General features: G+C 42.3%; 1 protein-coding gene across 1 annotated transcript in view; it reads right to left on the bottom strand.

Annotated features, from left to right (window-relative positions):
* Positions 1-11,049: 11,049 nt before the first annotated feature.
* LOC311503646 (uncharacterized protein) overlaps positions 11,050-26,197 on the bottom strand; it is a 30,171-nt gene continuing 15,023 nt past the window's right edge. Inside the window, exons 2-4 of the mRNA XM_084566497.1 lie at positions 15,498-15,815; positions 14,257-15,247; positions 11,050-13,355 (exon numbers count right to left, since the gene is read on the bottom strand). Of these exons, the coding sequence (XP_084422623.1) occupies positions 13,229-13,355; positions 14,257-15,247; positions 15,498-15,815 (1,436 nt within the window). The 3' untranslated portion in view covers positions 11,050-13,228. The remainder of the gene's footprint in view (positions 13,356-14,256; positions 15,248-15,497; positions 15,816-26,197) is intronic.

Here is a 26,197-nt window from a genome sequence, read left to right as displayed (position 1 = left end):
CCCGTTTCCTTCATCTTATTAGGTCAGTGAATAGCTAAACTGCTAACAGACGCTAACGACTAGCCGCCCAGTGATTTAGCCGACGACTAGCCTTCCAGCATAGCTCATGTATGTTAGCAAGCTAGCGGAGCTAACGGAGCTAGCTAGCCGCTACCTTAACGCCGCGGACTCAACCGCGGAGTTAGCCTCGAGCTAACCGCTAGCTAACCGGGATTTAACCGCGGACCCGCGGGAGTTAAACACGAATTAGCCGCGGCAGTGAGCCGTGAGCTAACGCGGAGGCTAGTGGGGTTAGCCGCCGGCTAATTCGCCGCGTTGCAAGCCGGGGGCTTATCACAGTAATAATGTTGAAGTTTTACAATTTAAAGGGAAGATATTTTTAAATTAAACTGTGTCAAACTGAAAAATATATTATTCCACCACATAAAGTAGGAAACATTTATGGCTTGCAACAACATTAATGACAGTATATATATAATTGGAGTAATTTAATATAATATGATGTTTTTAATTAAATAAATAATGAGCTGTTCAACACTCATAAGAGTTATATTCAGTATGTTGCATAACATTATTTGACATGTCTATTTGTCTGCCTATAGTTTTCCTCCAGCTGATCCAGACAGACTGCAGTGACGTCCAACATGAGACGAAGAGCTGGACTCGCAGGACAATTTGAAGGTCTTCACTTCATCGCTGATTCCTTGTTACAGCCTGGATGTGTTAAGTTTAATATTGATGTTTTTCTAACTGTAAGACTGTGCCGTAAACTGTTAAACTATTGCTCAGGTAGGAGTAATGAGTTTTATTGTTAAAATTATTATGATTAACGACCAAATTGTAATAATTGATCGTTAATCATAATAATTCACCTGTTCATATAGTCATAATATAATCCTGGTGGGGGTGTGACGATCCCTCCCACTCTCTTCCTTATTTGATGCTGGCTTTCAGGTGGAGCTGGGAGGGGTCTGCTGCCTGTACCTGCCCTGCAGTTTGTAGAAGGGCGTAAAGGACGACCCTTCTCAGTGTCTCTCTCTCTCAGCCAGGCCTACTGCATCCTCCTCATCCTGTTTGGTTTGTTGTACCCTGCATGACATCAAACTCACACCCATCCAGTCAGTAGGAACCAGGCCTTAAATGACTATTTGAGTTGTGCTTTTTGTTATAGCTGCTGCTCATGGGAGTAAAGACATGCTACTTAGTAAAGACATTCGCGACGTAAGTCGCGAATACTTTCATACCTGTCTTGACGTGACCATTACTTTTTGTAGTCAAACATGAAATTATTTGCGATTTACGTCGCAAATAATTTCACCAGGATTATATTATGACTATATGAACAGGTGATCATTAAAGCATCATAGCATGGTAGCATCATTAAAGCATCTTAGCATCATAGCATTGTAGCATCATTAAAGCATCTTAGCATTGTAGTATCTTAGCATCATAGCATCTTAGTATAAGGAAAACACACACTTTATGACAACTACAGATGTTTAACATGTGTCTGCTTTGTTATTAGCTTGTTGCTTACATTTACTTATAACATTTGAAAGACATTTCTAAAGTCTTAGATTAGATTATTTTACATTAGGTAGTTAGAGTTTAGGTAAAGGTTAGGGTTTAGGTTAGTTTGATAGGTTTGATAGCCTGTTAAGCTTTGAAAAGTATTCCAGACGTTCCATGGCGGTGAAGCAGCGCTGGAGGAGGCTCGACCTGGAGGAGCTGAGGTCCACCCCTTCCCCCCTGGAGGTATTTACACAGTAGATAAGCTTCTGTGCCACAATGACATCTGTCTGCGTGAAAATGGCTCTAGAAATGTTACATCTATTGTTTTCTCCTTAACTGCTGAGTTCTGTATGTGTTTGGTCTTAATGTTTCATCAGACGTCCCCCCCGGCCGGAGAGGAGCCTTCCCACCGACCCTGCTCTCAAGCTCGTCCCCCCGTTCGTGCTCGTGAGTATCTCTCAATGATCAATAAATTAATTCATTCATTCAGCATTGTAGCATCTTGGCATAGTAGCATCATCGTAGCATCGTAGCATCGTACTGTCACAGCAATATAGCATGGTATCGCAGACTGCTGCGGCCACTGCATCACTCTCGCGATTTCCCGCAGGGGAATTGTCTAGTTATTATTATTATTAAACTTTTTCCTACGCATTTTCGAAACCTTTCAACTCAAATACCGTTCGTCGCACACAGACACAAAATACATCAAAACGTGCGTCTCGATCGGACTCGGTGTGCTTCTATACAGTTCTTCCAAACAAGATTTTTTCGCGACATAGTCGCGAAAAAACTGCGACAAATTTCCCAATTGAAATGAATGGAGAAGCCCGAAAAAAAAAAAAATTCAACAGACATTTTCAACAATGAACTGCTCTGGCATACTTTAACCGAGAGACTTCATTTAAACTTTAAAACGTAGGTACTCTTGCCTTCTCTTCAGAGATTCACTTCACTTATCGACAACTTTTACCGTTTTTAAACTATGAAGCCTCAGAGTTGTGTAGGTTTTTACTCAAATTTCAGGGTTTATAATGGGTGTGTATTGCGCGGAATGTTTGTGCTAGAGTGGATGACATCATCAGCTAGAGTGAGGAGGGGAGAAGAAAGTTAGTCAAAAAACTGCACAGAAACTGCTCCCGTGGCCACAAATTTCACACGACAGACATAATTTATACATAGAAACGTAGGAAAATGTGTCTTCTCACTCAAATTCGTCTGCTAAAGCTGTAAGTCTTATAGTTTTGGCGTCAGACACAAAGATGCGCCAGCAACACCCACCCACAGCTCCATAGACTGCCATGTTAAAAAGGCAGGGAAATTTCTGGAGGAAAGCAGACGTAACCTTTCTTTGAATCGCTTAGAATAGGTCACATTTCTTCATTTTACCCACAAATTACACATCTAGACGTTCAGGAAAGCCTCAAGATGCCCAAAGTTAAGTCGGTTCAATGATTGGAAATACGGTTTGGCCACAAGTCCTTCCTGTTCGAGGCGATTTTTCAGCATTTTCTCTCTCTTTCCCCGTCTTCCAACTGACATTCTAACAGGAGCAGTTGACCCTGGTAGCCATGACAACCAGACCCCAACCAGCTTACACACGTTCACACACGCAGCTGCTGGGGACGAGAGGCGGGAAAAGAGCTCTCAGTGGAAAACATGATCTGCCAAAACATTAAAACCCCCCAAACCATTACTGCAGTACTGTAGGGGGCCAGAACCTGACATTGTGACCTTTTCCTTTATTTTAAACACAAATTATATCTGGCTGCTTTGCTGAAACTCCTGACACAACATCCCTGACCCGTTTCCTTCATCTTATTAGGTCAGTGAATAGCTAAACTGCTAACAGACGCTAACGACTAGCCGCCCAGTGATTTAGCCGACGACTAGCCTTCCAGCATAGCTCATGTATGTTAGCAAGCTAGCGGAGCTAACGGAGCTAGCTAGCCGCTACCTTAACGCCGCGGACTCAACCGCGGAGTTAGCCTCGAGCTAACCGCTAACTAACCGCTAGCTAACCGGGATTAAACCGCGGACCCGCGGGAGTTAAACACGAATTAGCCGCGGCAGTTCGCCGTGAGCTAACGCGGAGGCTAGTGGGGTTAGCCGCCGGCTAATTCGCCGCCTTGCTAGCGGGTGCTTATCACAGTAATAATGTTGAAGTTTTACAATTTAAAGGGAAGATATTTTTAAATTAAACTGTGTCAAACTGAAAAATATATTATTCCACCACATAAAGTAGGAAACATTTATGGCTTGCAACAACATTAATGACAGTATATATATAATTGGAGTAATTTAATATAATATGATGTTTTTAATTAAATAAATAATGAGCTGTTCAACACTCATAAGAGTTATATTCAGTATGTTGCATAACATTATTTGACATGTCTATTTGTCTGCCTATAGTTTTCCTCCAGCTGATCCAGACAGACTGCAGTGACGTCCAACATGAGACGAAGAGCTGGACTCGCAGGACAATTTGAAGGTCTTCACTTCATCGCTGGTTCCTTGTTACAGCCTGGATGTGTTAAGTTTAATATTATTGTTTTTCTAACTGTAAGACTGTGCCGTAAACTGTTAAACTATTGCTCAGGTAGGAGTAATGAGTTTTATTGTTAAAATTATTATGATTAACGATCAATTGTTACGATTTGCTCGTTCTTTGTCTGGGGATCCTAGTGAGATCCCTCCCACTCTCTTCCTTATTTGATGCTGGCTTTCAGGTGGAGCTGGGAGGGCTCTGCTGCCTGTACCTGCCCTTCAGTTTGTAGAAGGCGAAGCATAAAGGACGACCCTTCTCAGTGTCTCTCTCTCTCAGCCAGGCCTACTGCATCCTCCTCATCCTGTTTGGTTTGTTGTACCCTGCATGACATCAAACTCACACCCATCCAGTCAGAAGGAACCAGGCCTTAAATGACTATTTGAGTTGTGCTTTTTGTTATAGCTGCTGCTCATGGTAGTAAAGACATGCTACTTAGTAAAGACATTCGCGACGTAAGTCGCGAATACTTTCATACCTGTCTTGACGTGACCATTACTTTTTGTAGTCAAACATGAAATTATTTGCAACGTAAGTCGCAAATATTTTCACCAGGATTATATTATGACTATATGAACAGGTGATCATTAAAGCATCATAGCATCTTAGTATAACTGCAATGTAGCATCTAAGCATCGTAGCAACATAGTATCTTAGCTTTGTAGCATCTTAGTATCATAGCATCTTAGTATCTTAGCATCATAGCATTGTAGTAGCATCTTGGCATAGTAGCATCATCGTAGCATCGTAGCATCGTACTATCACAGCAATATAGCATGGTATCGCAGACTGCTGCGGCCACTGCATCACTCTCGCGATTTCCCGCAGGGGAATTGTCTAGTTATTATTAAACTTTTTCCTACGCATTTTCGAAACCTTTCAACTCAAATACCGTTCGTCGCACACAGACACAAAATACATCAAAACGTGCGTCTCGATCGGACTCGGTGTGCTTCTATACAGTTCTTTCAAACAAGATTTTTTCGCGACGTAGTCGCGAAAAAACTGCGACAAATTTCCCAATTGAAATGAATGGAGAAGCCCGAAAAAAAAATAAATTCAACAGACATTTTCAACAATGAACTGCTCTGGCATACTTTAACCGAGAGACTTCATTTAAACTTTAAAACGTAGGTACTCTTGCCTTCTCTTCAGAGATTCACTTCACTTGTCGACAACTTTTACCGTTTTTAAACTATGAAGCCTCAGAGTTGTGTAGGTTTTTACTCAAATTTCAGGGTTTATAATGGGTGTGTATTGCGCGGAATGTTTGTGCTAGAGTGGATGACATCATCAGCTAGAGTGAGGAGGGGAGAAGAAAGTTAGTCAAAAAACTGCACAGAAACTGCTCCCGTGGCCACAAATTTCACACGACAGACATAATTTATACATAGAAACGTAGGAAAATTTGTCTTCTCACTCAAATTCGTCTGCTAAAGCTGTAAGTCTTATAGTTTTGGCGTCAGACACAAAGATGCGCCAGCAACACCCACCCACAGCTCCATAGACTGCCATGTTAAAAAGGCAGGGAAATTTCTGGAGGAAAGCAGACGTAACCTTTCTTTGAATCGCTTAGAATAGGTCACATTTCTTCATTTTACCCACAAATTACACATCTAGACGTTCAGGAAAGCCTCAAGATGCCCAAAGTTAAGTCGGTTCAATGATTGGAAATACGGTTTGGCCACAAGTCCTTCCTGTTCGAGGCGATATTTCAGCATTTTCTCTCTCTCTCCCCGTCTTCCAACTGACATTCGAACAGGAGCAGTTGACCCTGGTAGCCATGACAACCAGACCCCAACCAGCTTACACACGTTCACACACGCAGCTGCTGGGGACGAGAGGCGGGAAAAGAGCTCTCAGTGGAAAACATGATCTGCCAAAACATTAAAACCCCCCAAACCATTACTGCAGTACTGTAGGGGGCCAGAACCTGACATTATGACCTTTTCCTTTATTTTAAACACAAATTATATCTGGCTGCTTTGCTGAAACTCCTGACACAACATCCCTGACCCGTTTCCTTCATCTTATTAGGTCAGTGAATAGCTAAACTGCTAACAGACGCTAACGACTAGCCGCCCAGTGATTTAGCCGACGACTAGCCTTCCAGCATAGCTCATGTATGTTAGCAAGCTAGCGGAGCTAACGGAGCTAGCTAGCCGCTAGCTTAACGCCGCGGACTCAACCGCGGAGTTAGCCTCGAGCTAACCGCTAACTAACCGCTAGCTAACCGGGATTTAACCGCGGACCCGCGGGAGTTAAACACGAATTAGCCGCGGCAGTTCGCCGTGAGCTAACGCGGAGGCTAGTGGGGTTAGCCGCCGGCTAATTCGCCGCCTTGCTAGCGGGTGCTTATCACAGTAATAATGTTGAAGTTTTACAATTTAAAGGGAAGATATTTTTAAATTAAACTGTGTCAAACTGAAAAATATATTATTCCACCACATAAAGTAGGAAACATTTATGGCTTGCAACAACATTAATGACAGTATATATATATAATTGGAGTAATTTAATATAATATGATGTTTTTAATTAAATAAATAATGAGCTGTTGAACACTCATAAGAGTTATATTAAGTATGTTACATAACATTATTTGACATGTCTATTTGTCTGCCTATAGTTTTCCTCCAGCTGATCCAGACAGACTGCAGTGACGTCCAACATGAGACAAAGAGCTGGACTCGCAGGACAATTTGAAGGTCTTCACTTCATTGCTGATTCCTTGTTACAGCCTGGATGTGTTAAGTTTAATATTATTGTTTTTCTAACTGTAAGACTGTGCCGTAAACTGTTCAACTATTGCTCAGGTAGGAGTAATGAGTTTTATTGTTAAAATTATTATGATTAACGATCAATTGTTACGATTTGCTCGTTCTTTGTCTGGGGATCCTAGTGAGATCCCTCCCACTCTCTTCCTTATTTGATGCTGGCTTTCAGGTGGAGCTGGGAGGGGTCTGCTGCCTGTACCTGCCCTTCAGTTTGTAGAAGGGCGTAAAGGACGACCCTTCTCAGTGTCTCTCTCTCTCAGCCAGGCCTACTGCATCCTCCTCATCCTGTTTGGTTTGTTGTACCCTGCATGACATCAAACTCACACCCATCCAGTCAGAAGGAACCAGGCCTTAAATGACTATTTGAGTTGTGCTTTTTGTTATAGCTGCTGCTCATGGTAGTAAAGACATGCTACTTAGTAAAGACATTCGCGACGTAAGTCGCGAATACTTTCATACCTGTCTTGACGTGACCATTACTTTTTGTAGTCAAACATGAAATTATTTGCAACGTAAGTCGCAAATATTTTCACCAGGATTATATTATGACTATATGAACAGGTGATCATTAAAGCATCATAGCATCTTAGTATAATTGCATTGTAACATCTTAGCATCGTAGCAACATAGTATCTTAGCTTTGTAGCATCTTAGTATCATAGCATCTTAGTATCTTAGCATCATAGCATTGTAGCATCTTGGCATAGTAGCATCATCGTAGCATCGTAGCATCGTACTATCACAGCAATATAGCATGGTATCGCAGACTGCTGCGGCCACTGCATCACTCTCGCGATTTCCCGCAGGGGAATTGTCTAGTTGTGTATTGTTAATGTACTTTCGGTATTGTTATTGTGTACATAAAATTAATGAATGAAATGAACGAAATGAATGAAAGACATGAATATAAATTTTTTAGAATTAAAATTATGTGTTTCTCATACCGTCCACTTTCAGGTTGATCAATAACTCCTTGTCTCCACATGTGGTCCTGGTGTAACACTGGTATCTTCCCTGGTCCTGAACCTTCACTCCTGTCAGCTGCAGTGAGGCGTTTCCTCTGGAGATCTGCTCCTTGAAGTTCTGGTCCTGGTGTCCAAGCTGGTCTTGGTTGTTGTAGAATGAGTGGACATGACGTTCTCCTGTTCTCATCAGAAACCAGTGGATGACTACTTGAGGGCCCAGTGTGAGACTACACGGTAAGATACATCTTTCCATGAAAACACAGGACACCCCAGTATCTGAAACATCAGGTAAAGTCTGTTATAAAGAGATCAGTGTGTTTGTGTTTAGTTCACTTTATATATCTGGCCTTTTATCTTTCATTGTTTCAGTCCTGTGACTGCAATATTTACCTTTGTTCAGTGCTACACCGTCACTCCCACCTTATGATTTCTGTCTACACATGGCTTCCCGGCTGTCAGCCTCTCTTTCGTAATCAAATGTTTTATAAATGGTTTATAATTAATAATCCCAGGGTGGTGTAGTCGGATTGTTCCATTTAATCCTTGTATGGTGTTAGGGTGTTTGGGGCCTGTTTTAATGTACAGCTCATTTTCTGTGGAGAACGGATATCAAACATTGACCACACACTGTACTAACCCACACCCACATTGTGATAAGGATGCAACCAGGGCCAACATGGATGGCAGTGACTCAAGCGCAGGACATCAAGTCTTTTGAGCTTTTCATCCCAGATTCATTCCAGAAAAAGTTTCTGGATTCCACTTATTTTGCAGGAAGGCAGGTTTTGCAGAGAGGTGGAAGGAGATAGACCAAACCCATGTACATGCCTACTTTGGGTGGTTAATCCTTGCTAGAATTTTTAAGTTCAAAGGGAAATCTACAGAATCCCTGTGGGATGCAAAAACTTGGCAAAGAACCTGACCTAAATGGATTAAATTTCTAATGAAGTTCAAATAAAAATGAATTAAGAAAAACCATGCTTCAGTTGCAAACTAGTTGACTTTACCCACTCATATCTTCATTATAACTGGTCTTTAGTTTTTTGTTTTTTTAAATAAAAACAAAACGTGTAGCACTTTAATTCCTAAATGTGATCAGACAAATGGCAAATATTTACCATATATATGTTTATATTTCCTGTATTCATGATGAAGTAAACATCTGTTGAGTATTTTAACATAAAATTGTTTGATTGTGGTGAATTAAATGCTCCAAAATGCAGCAAATCCCCCAGACCCACAAACACTTGCTGAGTAACAAAAATATGAACACTACACAAGGGTTAAGTTGGGACAGAAAACTGTAGCCCCACCAGGGTTCGAATTACGGGGGAGCTAAGGGGAGCTCGGCTCCCCTGAAAAGGACCTGGGCTCCCCTGAAAGCCTACTTTGAACATTTAGGGGGAGCTCTAAAACACTGTCCATTTTTGTGTCGCATATAGATTTTGATTTTCTGTACATTAAGGTTCCTGAAATAAATAATAATAGTAAAATGTGTCAATGTTGTGTGTTTATTCGCTCATTACATTACTATTTCCGAACATCTGTCTCCACTAATAAATGCAATGCTGTGTCTCCTGTTGTGACCATCCATGCGTGGCGGCGCTGCACCCAAATCACTACGTTTACGTCACCACTTGAACTTCTCACTGAGTTGGTAAGCCTAAACGCGGTTGATTCAGAACCGTGGACAGAACTGTTTGCCCTAACACTGACAGCGTCTGACGCAGGGGCGAAGTGGCCGGGAAAAGTTTCCCGGTCGGCCGGCCGAAGGATTTACGCAGCGGATCACAAATTGAGCGGCCGCGAGGCGAACGCGACCGGCCTGAGCTTATCAGAATCATTGACGTTACTAAATTCTCCGCAAATAGCGGCCAAATACTCCCATATATATATATATATATATATATATATATATAAATATATTATCTAGTATTATATTGGGGGGCGAACACGCACCGAAAGCGTTAAAGTCAGTCAGGGAGGATCGGAAAATAGAAAATAGAAAATAGAAAATGTATAGACTAGACTAACACATACATCTGCAGCCAACAACAGTTCTTTCATTCAGCTATAACAATGACTATAATAATCATTCATCTTCTGTGACCGCTTGTCCTGTGAAGGGTCATGGGGGGGCTGGAGCCTATCCCAGCTGTCATTGGGTGAGAGGCGGGGTACACCCTGGACAGGTCTCCAGTCTATTGCAGGGCTAACACAGAGAGACAGACAACCATTCACACTCACATTCACACCTATGGCCAATTAAGAATCACCAATTAACCTAACAGCATGTCTTTGGACAGTGGGAAGAAGCAGGAGTACCCGGAGAGAACCCACACAGACACAGGGAGAACATGCAAACTCCACAAAGAAAGGCCCAGTCGGTCATGACTATAATATGAGCCTTATAAACAATGAAAGCAGGACTCACATCTGTCCTCTAAAACAACCCTAAAACAAGAAAAAGCAACAACTAAACACTGCATGGAATCATCCTGATAGCAAATAAATTACCTGAGTTAATTCATATGTCTCTACACATGCTGCCTCTGCAGCTGAATATTTTTACTACACTGAAACAAAATGTCCATTCAGAACAATGTAACTTAACAGTTCAATAAAACATATTTTCATTGTTATGTCCTGTTACATTCTAGTGATTTACATCAAATATTAGACCAGAACTCTTCTACTCTGAGGAGGTGAAGAAAAGCAGAGAACATTAGCTTCCACTAGACCCTTGAAGTAAAACTACTACTGTGCTACGTTTGGAATAGATCCTGCAGCTTGGAGATGTACTGGACATATTGAAGAGTTCAATAAAGACTCTTAGAGACAGCTGAAAGCAACAGTTAATGTTGGTGTTTGTCTCACTAATGTGTGAGAACTGAATATCCTGAGCTGTGAGCTGTTTAAACCTGAGGACGTGAGAGAACAGCAAAGTCCAGTGATTGCTGAGTAAAAACTTTCAGTCTTTGCTGCAGTATAGAAAGAAGTTGAAGTTATTAGGTTACCTTATCCAAGATAAAATGAGAAAACTCATTTTATCTTGTCAAATGAACTCACCATTCCTCACTATTTCAAATCACATTTCCAAGTTAAGATCAGTACAACTAAATTTTAAGTTGAGAGCACTAGAGAGCACTTTTCTTTTTATTTCTACTTAGGTTTCTCATCTTGATGACTAATGGCAAGTTTTAAAGTTTTTGCTGACGTTGTAATACCGTGGTTTAATCCTCTTTTGTAGAGCCTTGTTTCAAAGGTATCACCATTTTACAGTAATAGTTCTAATTAAAAAATGTGAATATGTCAGCAGCCTCTATATTTCCCAGTATCCCCACCTATCAATCAACTACAACAACAAGCTCTGTTTAACATAAATTTCTCCAAGCTCACAATTCAATACAGTCGCTCATCAGGACTGATCAGTTTGATGAGGATCTTTAGAGGTGCTTTGTAGGATGTCAGATTGGTTTTCCACCATTTAGTGGGAACATTTCTCCTTGTAAAAGTGGGTTGTGTGTGAATGGTTGTCGGTCTCTCTGTGTTAGCCCTGAGATAGACTGGAGACCTGTCCAGGGTGTACCCCACCTCTCACCCGATGACAGCTGGGATAGGCTCCAGCAGACCCCGCGACCCTTCAAAGGAACAAGCGATTACAGAAGATGAATGAATGAATGAATGAATGAGACTGGATGACTGACAGGAAGGTTCAATCCATCCATTCCCCTATGGAACCAACGCGTTCAGGTGCAGGTGACTGATGCACAGCGTGAACCCTCTCCAGCCTGTTTGGTAGAGAAAGACGAGGAAAACAAACACGCATGCACATGGCAATATATCGAGGCCAGCAGATTATCAAGTTCGTTTTCATTCATCGTATGATTAAGTGATTTATTGATTATTGTGACAGGCTTAGTTTGAAACATCTGAAAGCAACAGTTCATGTTGGTGTTTGTCTAACTAAAGTGTGAGAGTTGAATATCCTGAGATAAGTTGAAGAGAAAGTTCAACCTGAACCAATTCTTTTGTCACCATGGTGACAGCAGCAGCTAGAAGAAGTCACAATCCTCAGAAACAATACGATCACAGTAAAGTTGACTCTGCTCATGTTCCTGTTACACTCCATGTGCTGCACTGGACAGTGAAGAAAAGACAGTTGACAGTTTACATAGTTTTTCGTCATCCAGACTAGTCTAGCCATGTTCGATCTTAATGTTCATTGCTGTACTGTCAAAACAGGGAAGTGGGGGTTGAGTACGGACTCAAATGCAAAAGCAGAAAACCTAAACACTAAACCATGACTATGAAAAAGCAAAATACAATAAACAGAAACCCAAGAAACTTAAACCGTGACTATGAAAAGACATGACGAAAGACATGACAAAAGAAAGACATGACAAAAGACATGACAGAACCATGACTGAAAACTAAACCATGACTGAAAACATGACATGTACATTTCATATACTAAAGGGACCATTGAGATTTGAGATCAGATTTGATTTCAGAGAGAAGGAAGAGAAAAGTGACTCTACAAGTTCCAACAAGTTCCAGTATGACATGTTAACACAGTGAAGGTGGAGAAAATATGAGTGCCACGCAGGGTCCTCACTGTTTACAAGAAAAGTTTCCAAGACATGTTCAGTGATATAAGGCTGGAATGACTGATGAGAATCACAACATAGACCACATGTTCCTGTATGTGGAAGCTGCCTTTAAAGAAAGAGATTCAGAGTCTGGTTCATTCACCATCTATGTTCTTCTGTCAACAAATCAAACTGATCAAAACCAACAATGAACTGATCTGACTATCAAGTACTGTGTGTGTTCAAAGTCTCATTTAGCTTTTTGTTCCACTATGGTCTATTTGATCAAATTAAAGACTCATCATTAATCCACAGTGTTGCTCTGACTGACATGTGTCTTCATTACTAAAATATGAGCTCTGTAGTTTATTTAGAAGCAGCTGCACAGACTAATAGCTGAGATCATTGTCTCACTTTAACCTGACGTGTCAATGAATGAACGAATGATGGTGATACAGCGTCCCCTGCTAGACACAAACTACAAAATAAAGATAATATGTGGTCAGAGCTTGTCCATGATACAATAACTATAAAATAAGTCACATAAAAACATTTTAATGAAAGTTACTCAAAAAGTCTAAAAGACTACTGAAGTACAACTTATTGTCTTATTGTTGACTTGATTGTTTCTACTTTATGCACGTGATTCATTTTCTAGAAAGAAGAAAAACAAAGAAGAGGCCATGCTGTCTTGAGATACTGGAAGACAAAACATGAACTTGTGAATGCTTCAGAGTATCATTTAATCTTTCAGTCCATAGGTTCATTTGTCCTCTTTTTGTTTCCATTTGTCCATTGGAGATGAATTTCTAAAGCTCACAATCAAGTCACTCATCAGGACAGATCAGTTTCATCAGAGTCTCCTTTAGGATGAAGCGGAGAGGTGTTGTTGTCTTGTTGGTTGTTTCCAGATGTGGCCACATCATTTAAAGCCACTGTTTGACGTCTACCTTCTCTATGTCTGTTAAATGACAAAAGATGAAAAACAGCATCAAAAACATGTCTTGATGATAAAGACCAACTTCATCATTCATCTTTTGTAACTGCTTGTCTGGTGGAGGGTCGCGGGGGGGCTGGAGCCTATCCCAGCTGTCATGAGAGGCAAGATACACCCTGGACAGGTCTCCAGTTTATCACAGGGCTAACACAGAGAGACAGACAACCATTCACACTCACACCTACGGACAATTTTGAATAACAAATGAACCTAACCAGCATGTCTTTGGACAGTGGGAGGAAGCTGGAGTACCTGGAGAGAACCCACACAGACACAGGGAGAACATGCAAACTCCACACAGAATTGACTCGAACCAATGCTGTGAGGCATCAGTGCTAACCACTACTCCACTGTGCCGCCCCTCAAGACCAACTTCTACGTATCAAATGAAACCATCACATCAATCATGATTCCTTCCTGTGTTTTTCTGGTTTCTTCTCATTTCAGTGAGTTGAATGTTTTCAGATCATGGATGTAGTTGAACTCTGCTTCCAGTCAGTCTGACACTCACACTGTGACTGAAATCATCTTTGTGTCTGAGACAGTGGTTCATTGAAAGCTGGAGTTCAACTGAGAGGAAAGGGTTCACTGATTTATTCATTCACTAAACTACAGCAGATCATTAGATCATCACTGGAGGAAACACATATTAGAACATTATAGAACATTAGTTCTAACTTCATGGCAACAATATTCTCCTTTAACATGTTAACTTTTATACTGTAGTTCATTCAGAGATTTATTTATGTATTGGACTGTCCAGTATTTGTTTCTTGTCGACATAAAGAGAAATGTTTAGAAGACAAATCATCAATACAAACAACAATACAATTAATTCAAAAATTGAGGCAGAATGTCATTTTACCTTTTTATCTTCTCAAAGCATATGATGACTGCTCCTACTGCTGCTAGTGCCGATGGTCCTGCTACAGCTCCTACTGCTGCTCCTACTGCTGCTCCTACTCCTGCTCCTGCTGCTTCTACTCTTGCTCCTACTGCTGCTGCTCCTACTGCTGCTCCTACTGCTCCCATTGTTGCTCCTACTGCTGCTCCTGCTGCTACTGCTGCTACTGCTGCTCCTACTCCTCTTCGTACTGCTGCTCCTGTTACTGCTGCTGCTATTGCTTCTCCTACTCCTCTTTGTACTGCTGCTCGTACTGCTGCTCTTGCTGCTGCAGCTGCGACTGCTGCTACTACTGCTGCTAACATTGCTGCTACTGTTGATGCTAGTCCTGCTACTACATCTCGTACCCATGCTTCTACTGTCACTCCTGCTGCTGCTGCTCCTGCTGCTGCTGCTGCTGCTGCTACCACTGCTGCTCCTTTTCCTCCTCGTGCTGCTCCTATTGCTGCTCCTACTGCCGCTCCCACTGCTGCTCCTCCTGCTGCTCCTACTCCTGCTACTGCTCCTCCTGCTGCTACTACTGCTGCTCCTGCTGCTGCTGCTGCTGCTGGTGTTCCTACTCCAACTCCTCCTCGTACTGCTGCTCTTACTGCTCCTACTGCTGCTCCTACTGCTGCTCCTACTGCTGCTGCTACTCCTGCTGCTCCTGCTGCTGCTCCTGCTGCTGCTTCTGCTGCTCCTGTTAGTGCTGCTAGTACTGCTGCTCCTGGGGCTGCTCCTGCTGCTGCTCCTGCTGCTGCTACTGCTGCTGCGGCTGCTGCTGCTACTGTTACTACTACTACTACTACTACTACATCTCGTACTATTTCTGCTGCTGTTTTTTCTGCTATGGAGACAAAGCGTTCTCTGATGGTCAATCCACGAATGTTTGCTCTGAAGATGGTGATGGTGACTCCAACAAAGACTACTATGATGACGATGATGATGATGACTCCAACAATGACTGGAATATCTGAAAAAGAAAAACAGTTCATTGAACTATCTCTGGATGCTTCATGATAGTTTTTATCATACAGATATTACAAAAACAGACAGTCTTAGTTCATGAGGTCCTAACTTTGCTACTTTAACTTTTATCCTTTCAAAGGTGTCAGTTATTGCATCACAGCATATTAATTTAAAACAAACAGTGAAAAACTGTTTTTTATATCTAACATTTCTTATCTGCTTGTGTTTTCTGTATTATTGATTGTCTCTCATACTTGTTACTTCCAGGTTGATGATTGACTTCTTGATTCCACTGGTGGTCCTCGTGTAGCACTGGTATTCTCCTTTGTCCTGAACCATCACTTCTGTCAGCTGCAGTGAGGCATTTCCTCTGGAGATCTGCTCCTTGAACAGTGATGTCCTGTTTCTGAAGTTCTGGTCCTGGTCTTCAAGCTGGTCTTGGTTCTTGGAAAATGAGTGGACACGAGGGAATCCTTCTGTCAGCTTAATCCAGCGGATGACTACTTCAGGGTCTTCCTGGAAACTGCACGGTAAGATGCATGTTTCCATGGCAACACAGGACACCTCAGTATCTGAAACATCAAGTAAAATGTATCACTGAGAGAACTGATCTGGTTTTTAAAACTACAAGCAGCTGCATATGAAGTCATGAGTCATAGGAACCTGCTCTAAAACACAACGGTCACCAGCGTAGAAAATGTTAAACTGGTTAAATTACTCTAAAACACTGGTTTATATCTCTGATTTGTTATATTGCATTGATTCAGTCCTGGACTTTCCTACTGTTCCCTGTAACTTGAATGCCACACATGCCACCTATTCCCAGTTCCCAATCAGCACCTATGTATTTATAACTTCAGCTTGGCCTCAGTTCTCTTCTAACAACCACTCAGTCATGTGTATTATGTTATGAAGCCAGCTCATTCCTGTCTTCTGTTTACTTCCTGGAAGCCTGACAGCTTTTGTTTTGTAAGAACTAACTCCAGTCTGGTGGATTCTGGATCAGCTAACTGTTTAGAACTGAGACTGTAACAGCAGATCATAGAATTCTTTATGTTTGTGTGTATTCCTGGAGGTAGATAATGGACTGTGGTCCATATCAGTCCTTTCAACACAACAACTTGTCCCCCAAACAAAAATTATGTTTTTTATTTGATAGTTTTTGTTAAAGCATTTACAAGTTCTTCTTTATGAAACTAGTAAAACTGTATGAGTGTAAATGTCTGATCATTGTGACATTACTTTTGTATAGGAAGGAAACAGCAATGGTTGCTCTCCCATACAGTTCTTCCATTCAGTCATTATTGAAGCAACCACAGTTTATAGATAACGCAGATATTTGAAGAACCATTCAGAGAAACACATTCTAATTTGATTATGAACATTTATGACTAATATTCATTAAATGAGCTGCTGTTACTGTGTAAACCTTGATTTGCTCATAAGAACCCTTCTAGTCCGGCATTAGTTGTCACTCCTGTTGGATTCTGCAGTATCTGATTTCTTCGGATACTGGGCTGAACGATATATCGTTATTGTATCTATATCTAGATATGAACATTCAAGATATTAATATCGAAAAAGCAACGATATAGAACCCCCCGCTCGCCATGCATGTACAGCTCCGGCAGTCAGACAAACATCATTTGTACGATTGCCCTTGAATGCACTGCTAAGGCCAGCCAACCACAAACCTTATTTCATGCTTGCTGTGGATCGACAGCTGAAGCCAACCAATGACAAACATACGAGGGCGGGAGTGAGGGAGACAGAAGGCGTGTTCGACTTCATGCAGATCTGTGCAGATCTGACTTGACATGATGCATGCTGGGATGAACAAGTTCATTTTAACCAATCATATTCGAGGTCTATGAGCATCAACAACCCAGCATGCATCACGTCAAGTCAGATCTGCACAGATCTGCATGAAGTCAGAGAATGTCTAATATGGGGAGAAGTTCCACTCTCACTGAACTTCCGGCTTCTGAACTGTTGCAGTTCCACTCTGGTTCCATATGAGGGCGCTCTCAGGACGAGTGCAGAATGAATGGCGGTCTATGGAGCAGTACCCCTCAAAATCCACTTTTCTCAGAATATAATTTTTTGTGCAGTAATTTGAATATTGTATTTGAAAGGAGATGCAAAGAAATGACACATTGCTGGGTGTTAGATTTTTTAGAGTCACTTATTTGCTTTAAAAAGTATTTTAAAATGTCAATGACGTCATACACATCGTACGACCAGATACTGCTTTACGGCAATCCTTCAGTCACTGCTTTGGTGCTTTCGCACTCTGCGCTTTCTTTTCTCTCGAGGCATGGACAACACAGCTGACATGGGTAAATAATCGTGCTAGAAGAGTTTCTGTTTCGTTGTTTTAAAAGACCGGGCCGAAAAAAAAAAAAACTTGGGCGAAAAAGTCCGTCTTAACATTCTGGTCCCGTTTCGGATGCCACGATGCCGTCAAGCGGGATCTGGTCGTAATCAGTCCTTCACTGACCAATCAGCGTTCATTAGCACAATGCTAGCGTGTTATGGGCAACAACAACTCAACCTGTAAGAAAACAAAAGGACATAAGTTCTCGTTCATTCAACTTTTGACCTATAACCCATGTTGAACTTGCAAAACCTACAATCAAATCTGAGATTTCTCAACGACAATCGGATGAAAGAGACACATTTAGCCGTTTAGCTCCATAGAGTCCCACTCATGTTGCACTCATGGCGATCGCCCCCAGTGGAAATCTGGTGGAACTGCAACCAAAATTCATTACAATGGGACTTAATAGAGAGTGGCAAGGCTCTCCGTAGACGGGCTCTGATGAAGTCGAACGCGCCTAGAGACTGAGACGCACATAGACACGACATACACCGCGGGGAGAAAAAAAAAGAAAGGGAAGAAACAGTAGCAGTGTTGCCAGATTAGAAATGTCGAAGTATCGTACCAAAACCTCAAAATTATCGTTTTTTGAGAAAAATTATCGTACACAAACCAAACGCATACAATATAGCTATTTTCAAACAATTTCATTTTCCAAATGATTTAAAGAAGCTTCAATACGCTCACACTAACTGGAGGAAGTAACTTTTCTTTGCCAAAGTGCAAAAAATATGCCGACCATCGCTCACCACTGTCCTCACCTTCCCTTTCTGAACTCATTCTTCAGCACTTTAGGCCTACTGTTTGTTTGTTTTTTAAACTGATCTAAACCAGACAATGTCTAATAAGGTAAACAGGCGACTGAACTTTCTTCTTCGGCAAAACTAGGGGTGTGACGCTCGAAGCTGACTTTTCGAAACAGGGTCGAGCTTCCGAAACGCAAGTGTTTCGAAAAGTGTTTCGAAGTGTGGTTCAAAACGCCCATGTCACGTGACCATGGCTAAGTGAGGCTTCGTGGTGTTTCAAACTGGTTTCACCTGGTGGCAAGGCTGGGGAGGTTTACTCCAAAACAAGAAACAGATTAAATGCCAAGACGGCAGAACAACTGTTATTCTTAGATAAAAATTTATGTTGACATACAAATGTGTTTTCCCATGTTGAACCTGATTAGTCTAACCTGCTTCATTCATTTATCCTTTATTTCCCTACAACATGTTCCCCAAAAAAAAGCTTGGGCCATAAGCATACATTTTAAAACCATTGTAACATTTTTCTTGAGTATATCCCAAAGGATAATATACTATGAAACTGAAATAACAAAACATCTGTAACTGGCAGATATGTATAAAATGCTCACTTTACTCTAGGGATAAACTAGTTCAGACATTTTAAGCATCAGCAGGGAATCGAACCTCGGCCGTTCAGGCCGAGTCCATGTGAGTTAACCACTGAACCACGTAGCGGTTGACGACACATCGCGTTCCATGTCGGTTATTTATATTCTTTGTCTGAAGCAGTTGTGCTTCATGGTCAAAATGTGATGTTAGCAAAACAGGCCACTAGATGTCACCATGGAGTTACGTGTGTCGGATTGTTTCGAAGCCTCGACACAATTCCGGCGCAATTGCTTCGAACGTTTCGTTGTTTCACAAAGCCTCGTTCTGCCCATCCCTAGTGTCGGATTGTTTCGAAGCCTCGACACAATTCCGGCGTAATTGCTTCGAACGTTTCGTTGTTTCACAAAACCTCGTTCTGCCCATCCCTAGGCAAAACTGTAGTGTTTTGACGTGCGGGCGTCACCGTGTGGTGCCTGTGTGTTTGTGTGTGTGTGTAGGGCAGGCCTACTGTGTGCTTGCGTGCAGGCAGGTGAGCCTGCGAAATGATTCGGGGTCAGAGAGAGAAGCGGTAGGATGTATGTTTGGACGAATGACTGAAAATTCTGAAATTATCGTACATTATGGGATTTTTTTTCATTATTGATCGTACATCGTACAGAGGTCAAAATTATCGTACAAATACGATAATTATCGTACATCTGGCAACACTGAACAGTAGGCGTGTTCGACTTCATGCAGATCTGTGCAGCTCTGACTTGACGTGATGCATGCTGGGTTGTTATGCTCATAGACCTCGAATATGATTGGTTAAAATGAACTTGTTCAACCCAGCATGCATCACGTCAAGTCAGATCTGCACAGATCTGCATGAAGTCGAACACGCCTAATGCGGCCAGTGGCGGTGCAGCATCTGATTTGGTGCCAAAACATAAATCGATCCTCCATTATTTGGAGGTATTTTGGATTTAAAAGGGATGATGTAAACCAGAGTGAGGTGTTGTGCAGGTTGTGCTTGGCGAAGATTGCGACGAAGCAAGGTAGTAGGCCTACAACAAACACAGGGCTCTCAAGTTTTGAAGACAGGCAAGAGTGACATCCACCAAATCAATCAAATCTGATTCCTTCTCATATCCGATTTTTATTGGAAGGAGGCCAGAATTAGAGGCAGGCCTTAATTTCTATTTCAGCAAAACGAACTACGAGTAGAATGAATAAAAACAAGATTTTGTGTCTATTTGAACCTATAAAATACTAGGTTCATTTATTAAAAACGTACAGTTACCATAACATGGTATGCATACAGAACATTAACAAATGAGCGGCGCGACACGGTCGGAGCGCACTGAGGACAGTGAGTCCGCTGCAGGTCGGCAGTCGCGCCGGGAGCGAGTGGGACCCGTCCCTCCCCGCAGGGAGAGAGGGCGCAGTGAGCACTGATTCCACGACCCCAGGGAAGCGGTGAGGTGAGATGCGGGGGGTCGCTGTAAAGCTCGCGGCCGGAGCCGACGAGCCACCTTCGCCCCGAGCACTTACAGGCCGCGCATCGCCACGGAGGAAATGCGCCCGGCGGGGGCCGGCCGACGCCGGGGAGAGGTCCCGCTGAGGGGATCCTCCCACACCGTGCCGCTGAAACCCTGACCCGCCGAGATGGTTCTAATAATAGCCCAGGCCGCTATTAGAGACCGGCCTTTATTTACCTCCGCTGACAGCGAGACCCGGCCGCTAATGGAATACAGGCCAATATTTTTAGATCAATTAGGTGAAACTGGATAATTTGCCACGGCACACCTGACGATCTCTCACTGCACACACTTTCTGCCGGTTCCATAGTGAGAGAGGAGCGACCAGAGAAATTTTGGGCGCTGCGGCATATTAAATATATTATAAATATTTTTTCTGCGTGAGAAATTCAATGTGTGGCGGGAGTGCGTGACAAAAGACCGAAATGAGTGACTGTCACGCTCAATGCGTGACACTTGAGAGCCCTGACAAACATGTTTCACCACCTGAAACAACACCATCGCGTGCTGTACGAAGAGTCCATTGCAATGAGAGAAACACCAGGGACTTCTCAGTCATCCCAAAAAAAGCCCAATCAAAGTTTGATTGCTGATGCGTTCAGTAGCGTCACACCGTATGAGTCGACGTCCACCAGACATAAACACATTACAGACGCTATAACATACCACATTGCAAAAGACATGGTACCCGTGTTCACGGTCTCAAAAGAGGGCTTTAAAAAAATGGTTCGGACGCTGGACAAGCGTTATAAAATACCATCTCGAACATATTTTATTCAAGTGGCCATTCCGAAACTCTATAATGAGTGTAAAGTGAATGTTGAATCCGTCCTCCGTGAAATCGATCATTTCGCTCCGTGAAATCGATCATTTCGCCACAACCACGGACCTGTGGTCGAGCCGGACAACCGAACCTTACATCAGTTTAACGGTCCATTTTATTACAACAAACTTCGAACTCAAGACCCGCTGTCTGCAGACGTCCTTCTTCCCCGGGGACCATACAGGGGATAATATAGCGCAGGAGATGAGAGGTGCGTAGAGACTGGAACTTGAAGGAGGACCAACAGGTTTGCGTGACGACTGATAATGCATCAAACATGATAAAGGCTTTGGAGGTGAATGGCTGGACGTGCCTTCAGTGCTTTGGACACAGGCTACACCTGGCAATAGGTACGTTTTGCTATGTTTATTTTAATAACTTTGAGAAAGAGAGAGAGAGAGAGAGAGAGAGGTGTGGGTGTGGGTGTGGGTGTGAGAGAGAGAGAGAGAGAGAGAGAGAGAGAGGGAACAATCTGCAATGTGGTTATTTAGCTAAATATATTTATGAATTATTTTGTCTAGAAAACGCAGTGAAAGGTGACAATCGGATCAGCCGTGCAACAGGTGTCTGCAAAAAGTTGGTGTGCCACTTCTCACACAGCTGGAAAAAGAGAGTGGCACTTGAGTAAGCCCAAAAGCGCCTCAACCTTCCAGTCCATGGACTCATAACTGAGTGTCAAACTAAATGGGGGTCTAGGCTGCTCATGATTAACAGGATTCTGGAGCAGCAGAAAGCACTCCATGAGATCAGAGGACAGAAGCACCCGGCACCTAATACTTGGACATCAAGATCTGGATGTGCTGGAGTCAGTCAGCAAGGCACTGGGACCACTGCTTGAATTCATGGATGCTCTGTCAGGGGAGGATTATGTAAGTGTTTCGCACATCAAGCCAGTACTCAGCCTGTTTAACACAACCATCTTGGCACCAGAGGAGGATGACACTGACATGACCAAGTCCTTAAAAAAGAAAATGTTGGAGCACATGAATAGCAAGTATGACACACAAACACACACAACTGCCTCTGTTCTGTAAGTAATGCATTTTCTGCATAGTTATGTTGTCTTTTGAAGACTATAAGATGTTGCACTATTTCAGTTTCACCTTCTACCAGCTGCAGCATATATGTGTTATTTATTGTTAAAGCAGAGCTGCAGTAAAATGTTAATTTATTTATTGGTGACTTTATGTTAATGTTGATGACTGGCAGTGAGTTCTATCAATAAAACTGCACTTTCCACATTCTTTTGTATTATGTTTTTATTTTTCTGAAAAATGCTTGGTTTTCACCGAACCCGTAGACATATCGTATCATATCGATATTGAGATATCTGGCATGAATATCGAGATATGAAATTTTGTCCATATCGTTCAGCCCTAAACACATCACCTTATTTTCCTCCAACACAAAAGAGCAATGGGGACTACTGTCAATGAAAATAAACTGACAAAATAAGAAGACTTGTGTTCTACCATCACACATTGATTCACAAACAAAGTGGAAGTTATCCAAAGTGACAGAACATTACACACCCAATAAATGTCTTCATCATCATGTTGTATGTTTATCAGTCAATGACACAATCCCAGAAGCTTGTCGTCGCCAGGGTTGGATTGGGACAAAAAAAGAGTAAAAGACTAAAGACTATTTAGTTCAGGATGGAAAATGCTATTTATATATATGATTTCCTTTCATTTTTGTTCATTGTCTCTAACCACCTACATAAAAACTGCGTAACACATTTTTCCAGGACCAAATAGCTTAGCCTTGGGCTAGCCTACTACTCACTAGTCTGGCTTTCGCCAGCCTGATCTGATGGCGGATTCTTTTCCGCCGTCAGATCAGTCTGGAAACCACACATTCACTTCTCCTGCAGCCGATCCACTTTTTCTGGAGCCAATCACAAACAGGCTTATCCGCCTGGCGCGCTATTGGTGGGTTCAAAACGATGACGTCAGAGAAGCGACGGTAAAGTCGGCAAGCTGCTTGTTGTTTACATGAAACATGGCAGCCACCAGAGCACAGCTATCCGTCAACGCCGCTGTTGCTCCTGTTTTAAAAGATTTCAAAGGCAAGTTTTCTTTGAAGACGGAACAGAACCTTTCTGCCATTGCTGCTTCTGCAGACCGCTGATCAATCCTACAAACCATCCACGTTTGTTGACACGTTTCCTGCCTGGAGTTTCGCGTCGCTCTGCAAAGTACGTCACCCGGATCGATGGTCTGATTGGTGAATGACTATCCAATTGCGTACAGAGTCATTTGAACTATGCCCGTTGTTCACGCCTCTTGTGCAGTAGGAATTACATGGCAGACTCCCCAGACTAAGTTCAATAATGAAATCAGAATGCTGCTCACTGACTTACTGTTATTGTTGGTGAATTGTGGTTTTAAAAAGTGTTGTCACATTCAAGACTATTTAGTCCAGGATGGAAGACATAAAAGTACTAACCTAGGCTTATTTTCTCATCCAGTCAGTGTACACAATGTCTTAGAAATAGCCACTAGTAGTAAGCATTTTAGCTAATTTCACCTGCGTTTACAATATAAACTAACTTGGTCATAGAACATTAGCTAAAATTATTTTGTTGACGTTTTATCATTTTAACAGATTTACCAAGGGGTTGCGTTGCTTTAGCCTCCTGACTACATAACCTAAGTGTTCTGAAAGCAGTCCAGCTTACCTCAGGTTCTACATGTTCCTGTTCACTGTGCGTGCCACTACCGGAACCACTGTCACCACCACTACAGTCATCAGCCACGGGAGCTGAGGAAGGCCCTGTCCTAACCCTAGTCAGTAATTTTGGCACATTTGGCAGCATTTGCTTGAAAAGCAAGTTTCTTTTTTTCTTCAGTTTCTCTGCTCCTCCTTTGCATTTTCTCTCCATCTCAGATGATCCTAACAGATAGCAGTGGAAAAAATATTTGGGATCCGGTTCATTAACCGGCCACCAAAGAAGACTCAAGAATCATGAATCTAGACATCTATTGAACCGGCTCAGTTGAGTCCTACCACATTTGATTGATATATAATCAATAAATGGCACCATTCAAATATCTTACATACGTAACATTGCTTCTCTGCCGAGTGAGATCACAAAATGTACTACCCGACTTGACCATTAGCGAGCAGGGATCAGTGCAAATGGCAAATGTTCATCTTTGAAACTACCTACAGATATGAAAATTCCGTTGGCTAATTCCAACGTGATTGAAAATAAGAACTGAACTTGTAACAGTTTTGTTGTAAAGCACAATCTTACGGTGAAATTAGATCTGGTGTTTGTTAAGATGAATTACTGTTGTATAAGCATTGCAAGCATCATAGCAAAAAGGCTAACAAACGTATACCACCTGTTGGGTTTTGTGTTCTCATTTATTGTTGTTTTATGCTTTTATTCTGAAGTGTACGTTCGGTAGAGGTCACGTGAGCCTCTTGGGCCAATGAGATGTTGTGGGCGCGTTTTTTGTTGTTATTATGAACTTTTTCTTCCGCCATGTGTGTTACTAAGAAGAGATGTGAATAAAAGACAACTAAAAGAAGAGCTGGTGTTAATTATTTCCCTCCTAAGATGGCTGAAGGAACAGAAAACGTAACAGGTTATGGGCCCAGGCGCAGTACAGGAGGATGGCAACAGAGACTAGTTTTCGATGGAGACGAAGAGAAATACGAACTTTGGGAGGTAAAGTTCCTCGGCCACATGAGACTACTAGGTCTGAAAGACGTGCTTGTCGGCACCGATAACGTCGACGCAGAGAGTAATGCACAATGCTACGCAGAGCTAATACAGTTCCTCGACGACCGCAGCCTGTCGTTGGTGATGAGAGAAGCCACAGACGACGGCAGAAAAGCACTACAAATATTACGGAACCACTACGCCAGTCAAGGTAAACCCAGGATAATTGCCTTGTACACAGAATTAACATCGCTTAGAAAGGAGCCAGAAGAAACTGTGACAGACTATATCATCCGGACTGAAAAAGTTGTAACGTCACTTCGAAGTGCAAAAGAAATAATTAGTGACGGGCTTATAATCGCCATGATTTTGAAAGGACTTCCAGAGTCATATAAGCCATTAGTTGTACACACAACACAGAGCAGTCAAGAGATGACTTTTATTGAGTTCAAAAGTAAACTAAGAAGCTATGAAGAAACAGAGAAGTTTGAAACAAAGATAAAGTCAGACAATGTAATGAAAGTGGATGTGTCGTCCATGACGTGCTATGGATGTGGAAAACGTGGTCATTTTGCACGAGACTGCCGCCAAAAAGGAGCCGCGAAGTGGTGCAGCTACCACAAAAGCTCAACACACAGCGATGAGACGTGCAGGAGGAAAAATATGCACAAAGATGATGCAAAGCAATCTGCAGAGAAACAAGAAGGTCATGACGAAGAACAAACCTACGTATTCAAGATTAGTCAAGAGCTCCTCCCAGATAACATCAAAGAAAATGGACTGATGGTGGACTGTGGAGCAACATCCCACATCATAACAGAGGAAAGTAAGTTTACAAGATTTGACAAGACCTTTAATCCACAACAACATTTTATGGAGCTTGCAGATGGCACCAGGGAGAACAACGTAGCTCTCAAGCGAGGAGATGCAGAGGTGATGCTACGGGACCAGAAGGGGAGAAACGTCATGGTAACACTGAAGAGGGCCCTGTTCATACCATCGTATCCTCAGAGCATCCTCTCAGTAGAGGCAGTAACAGCTGATGGGGCCAAAGTGGTTTTCCAAAAGGGGAAGAATGAACTGACAACCAAAGATGGGACTGTCTTCCGCATCGAGGAACTGGAAAGACTGTACTACATTGAAACGGTAAATAACAATGAAAAATGGGTTGATCACGCAGTCAATGACATAATGTCTAAGGACAAAGTGAATTTAACG

The sequence above is a fragment of the Chelon labrosus genome, assembly GCF_963514085.1.
Source record: "Chelon labrosus genome assembly, chromosome: 18".
Classification (NCBI taxonomy): domain Eukaryota; kingdom Metazoa; phylum Chordata; class Actinopteri; order Mugiliformes; family Mugilidae; genus Chelon; species Chelon labrosus.
The sequence above is the reverse complement of the archived record's forward strand: the minus strand, read 5'-3'. Positions and strand labels throughout refer to the sequence as shown.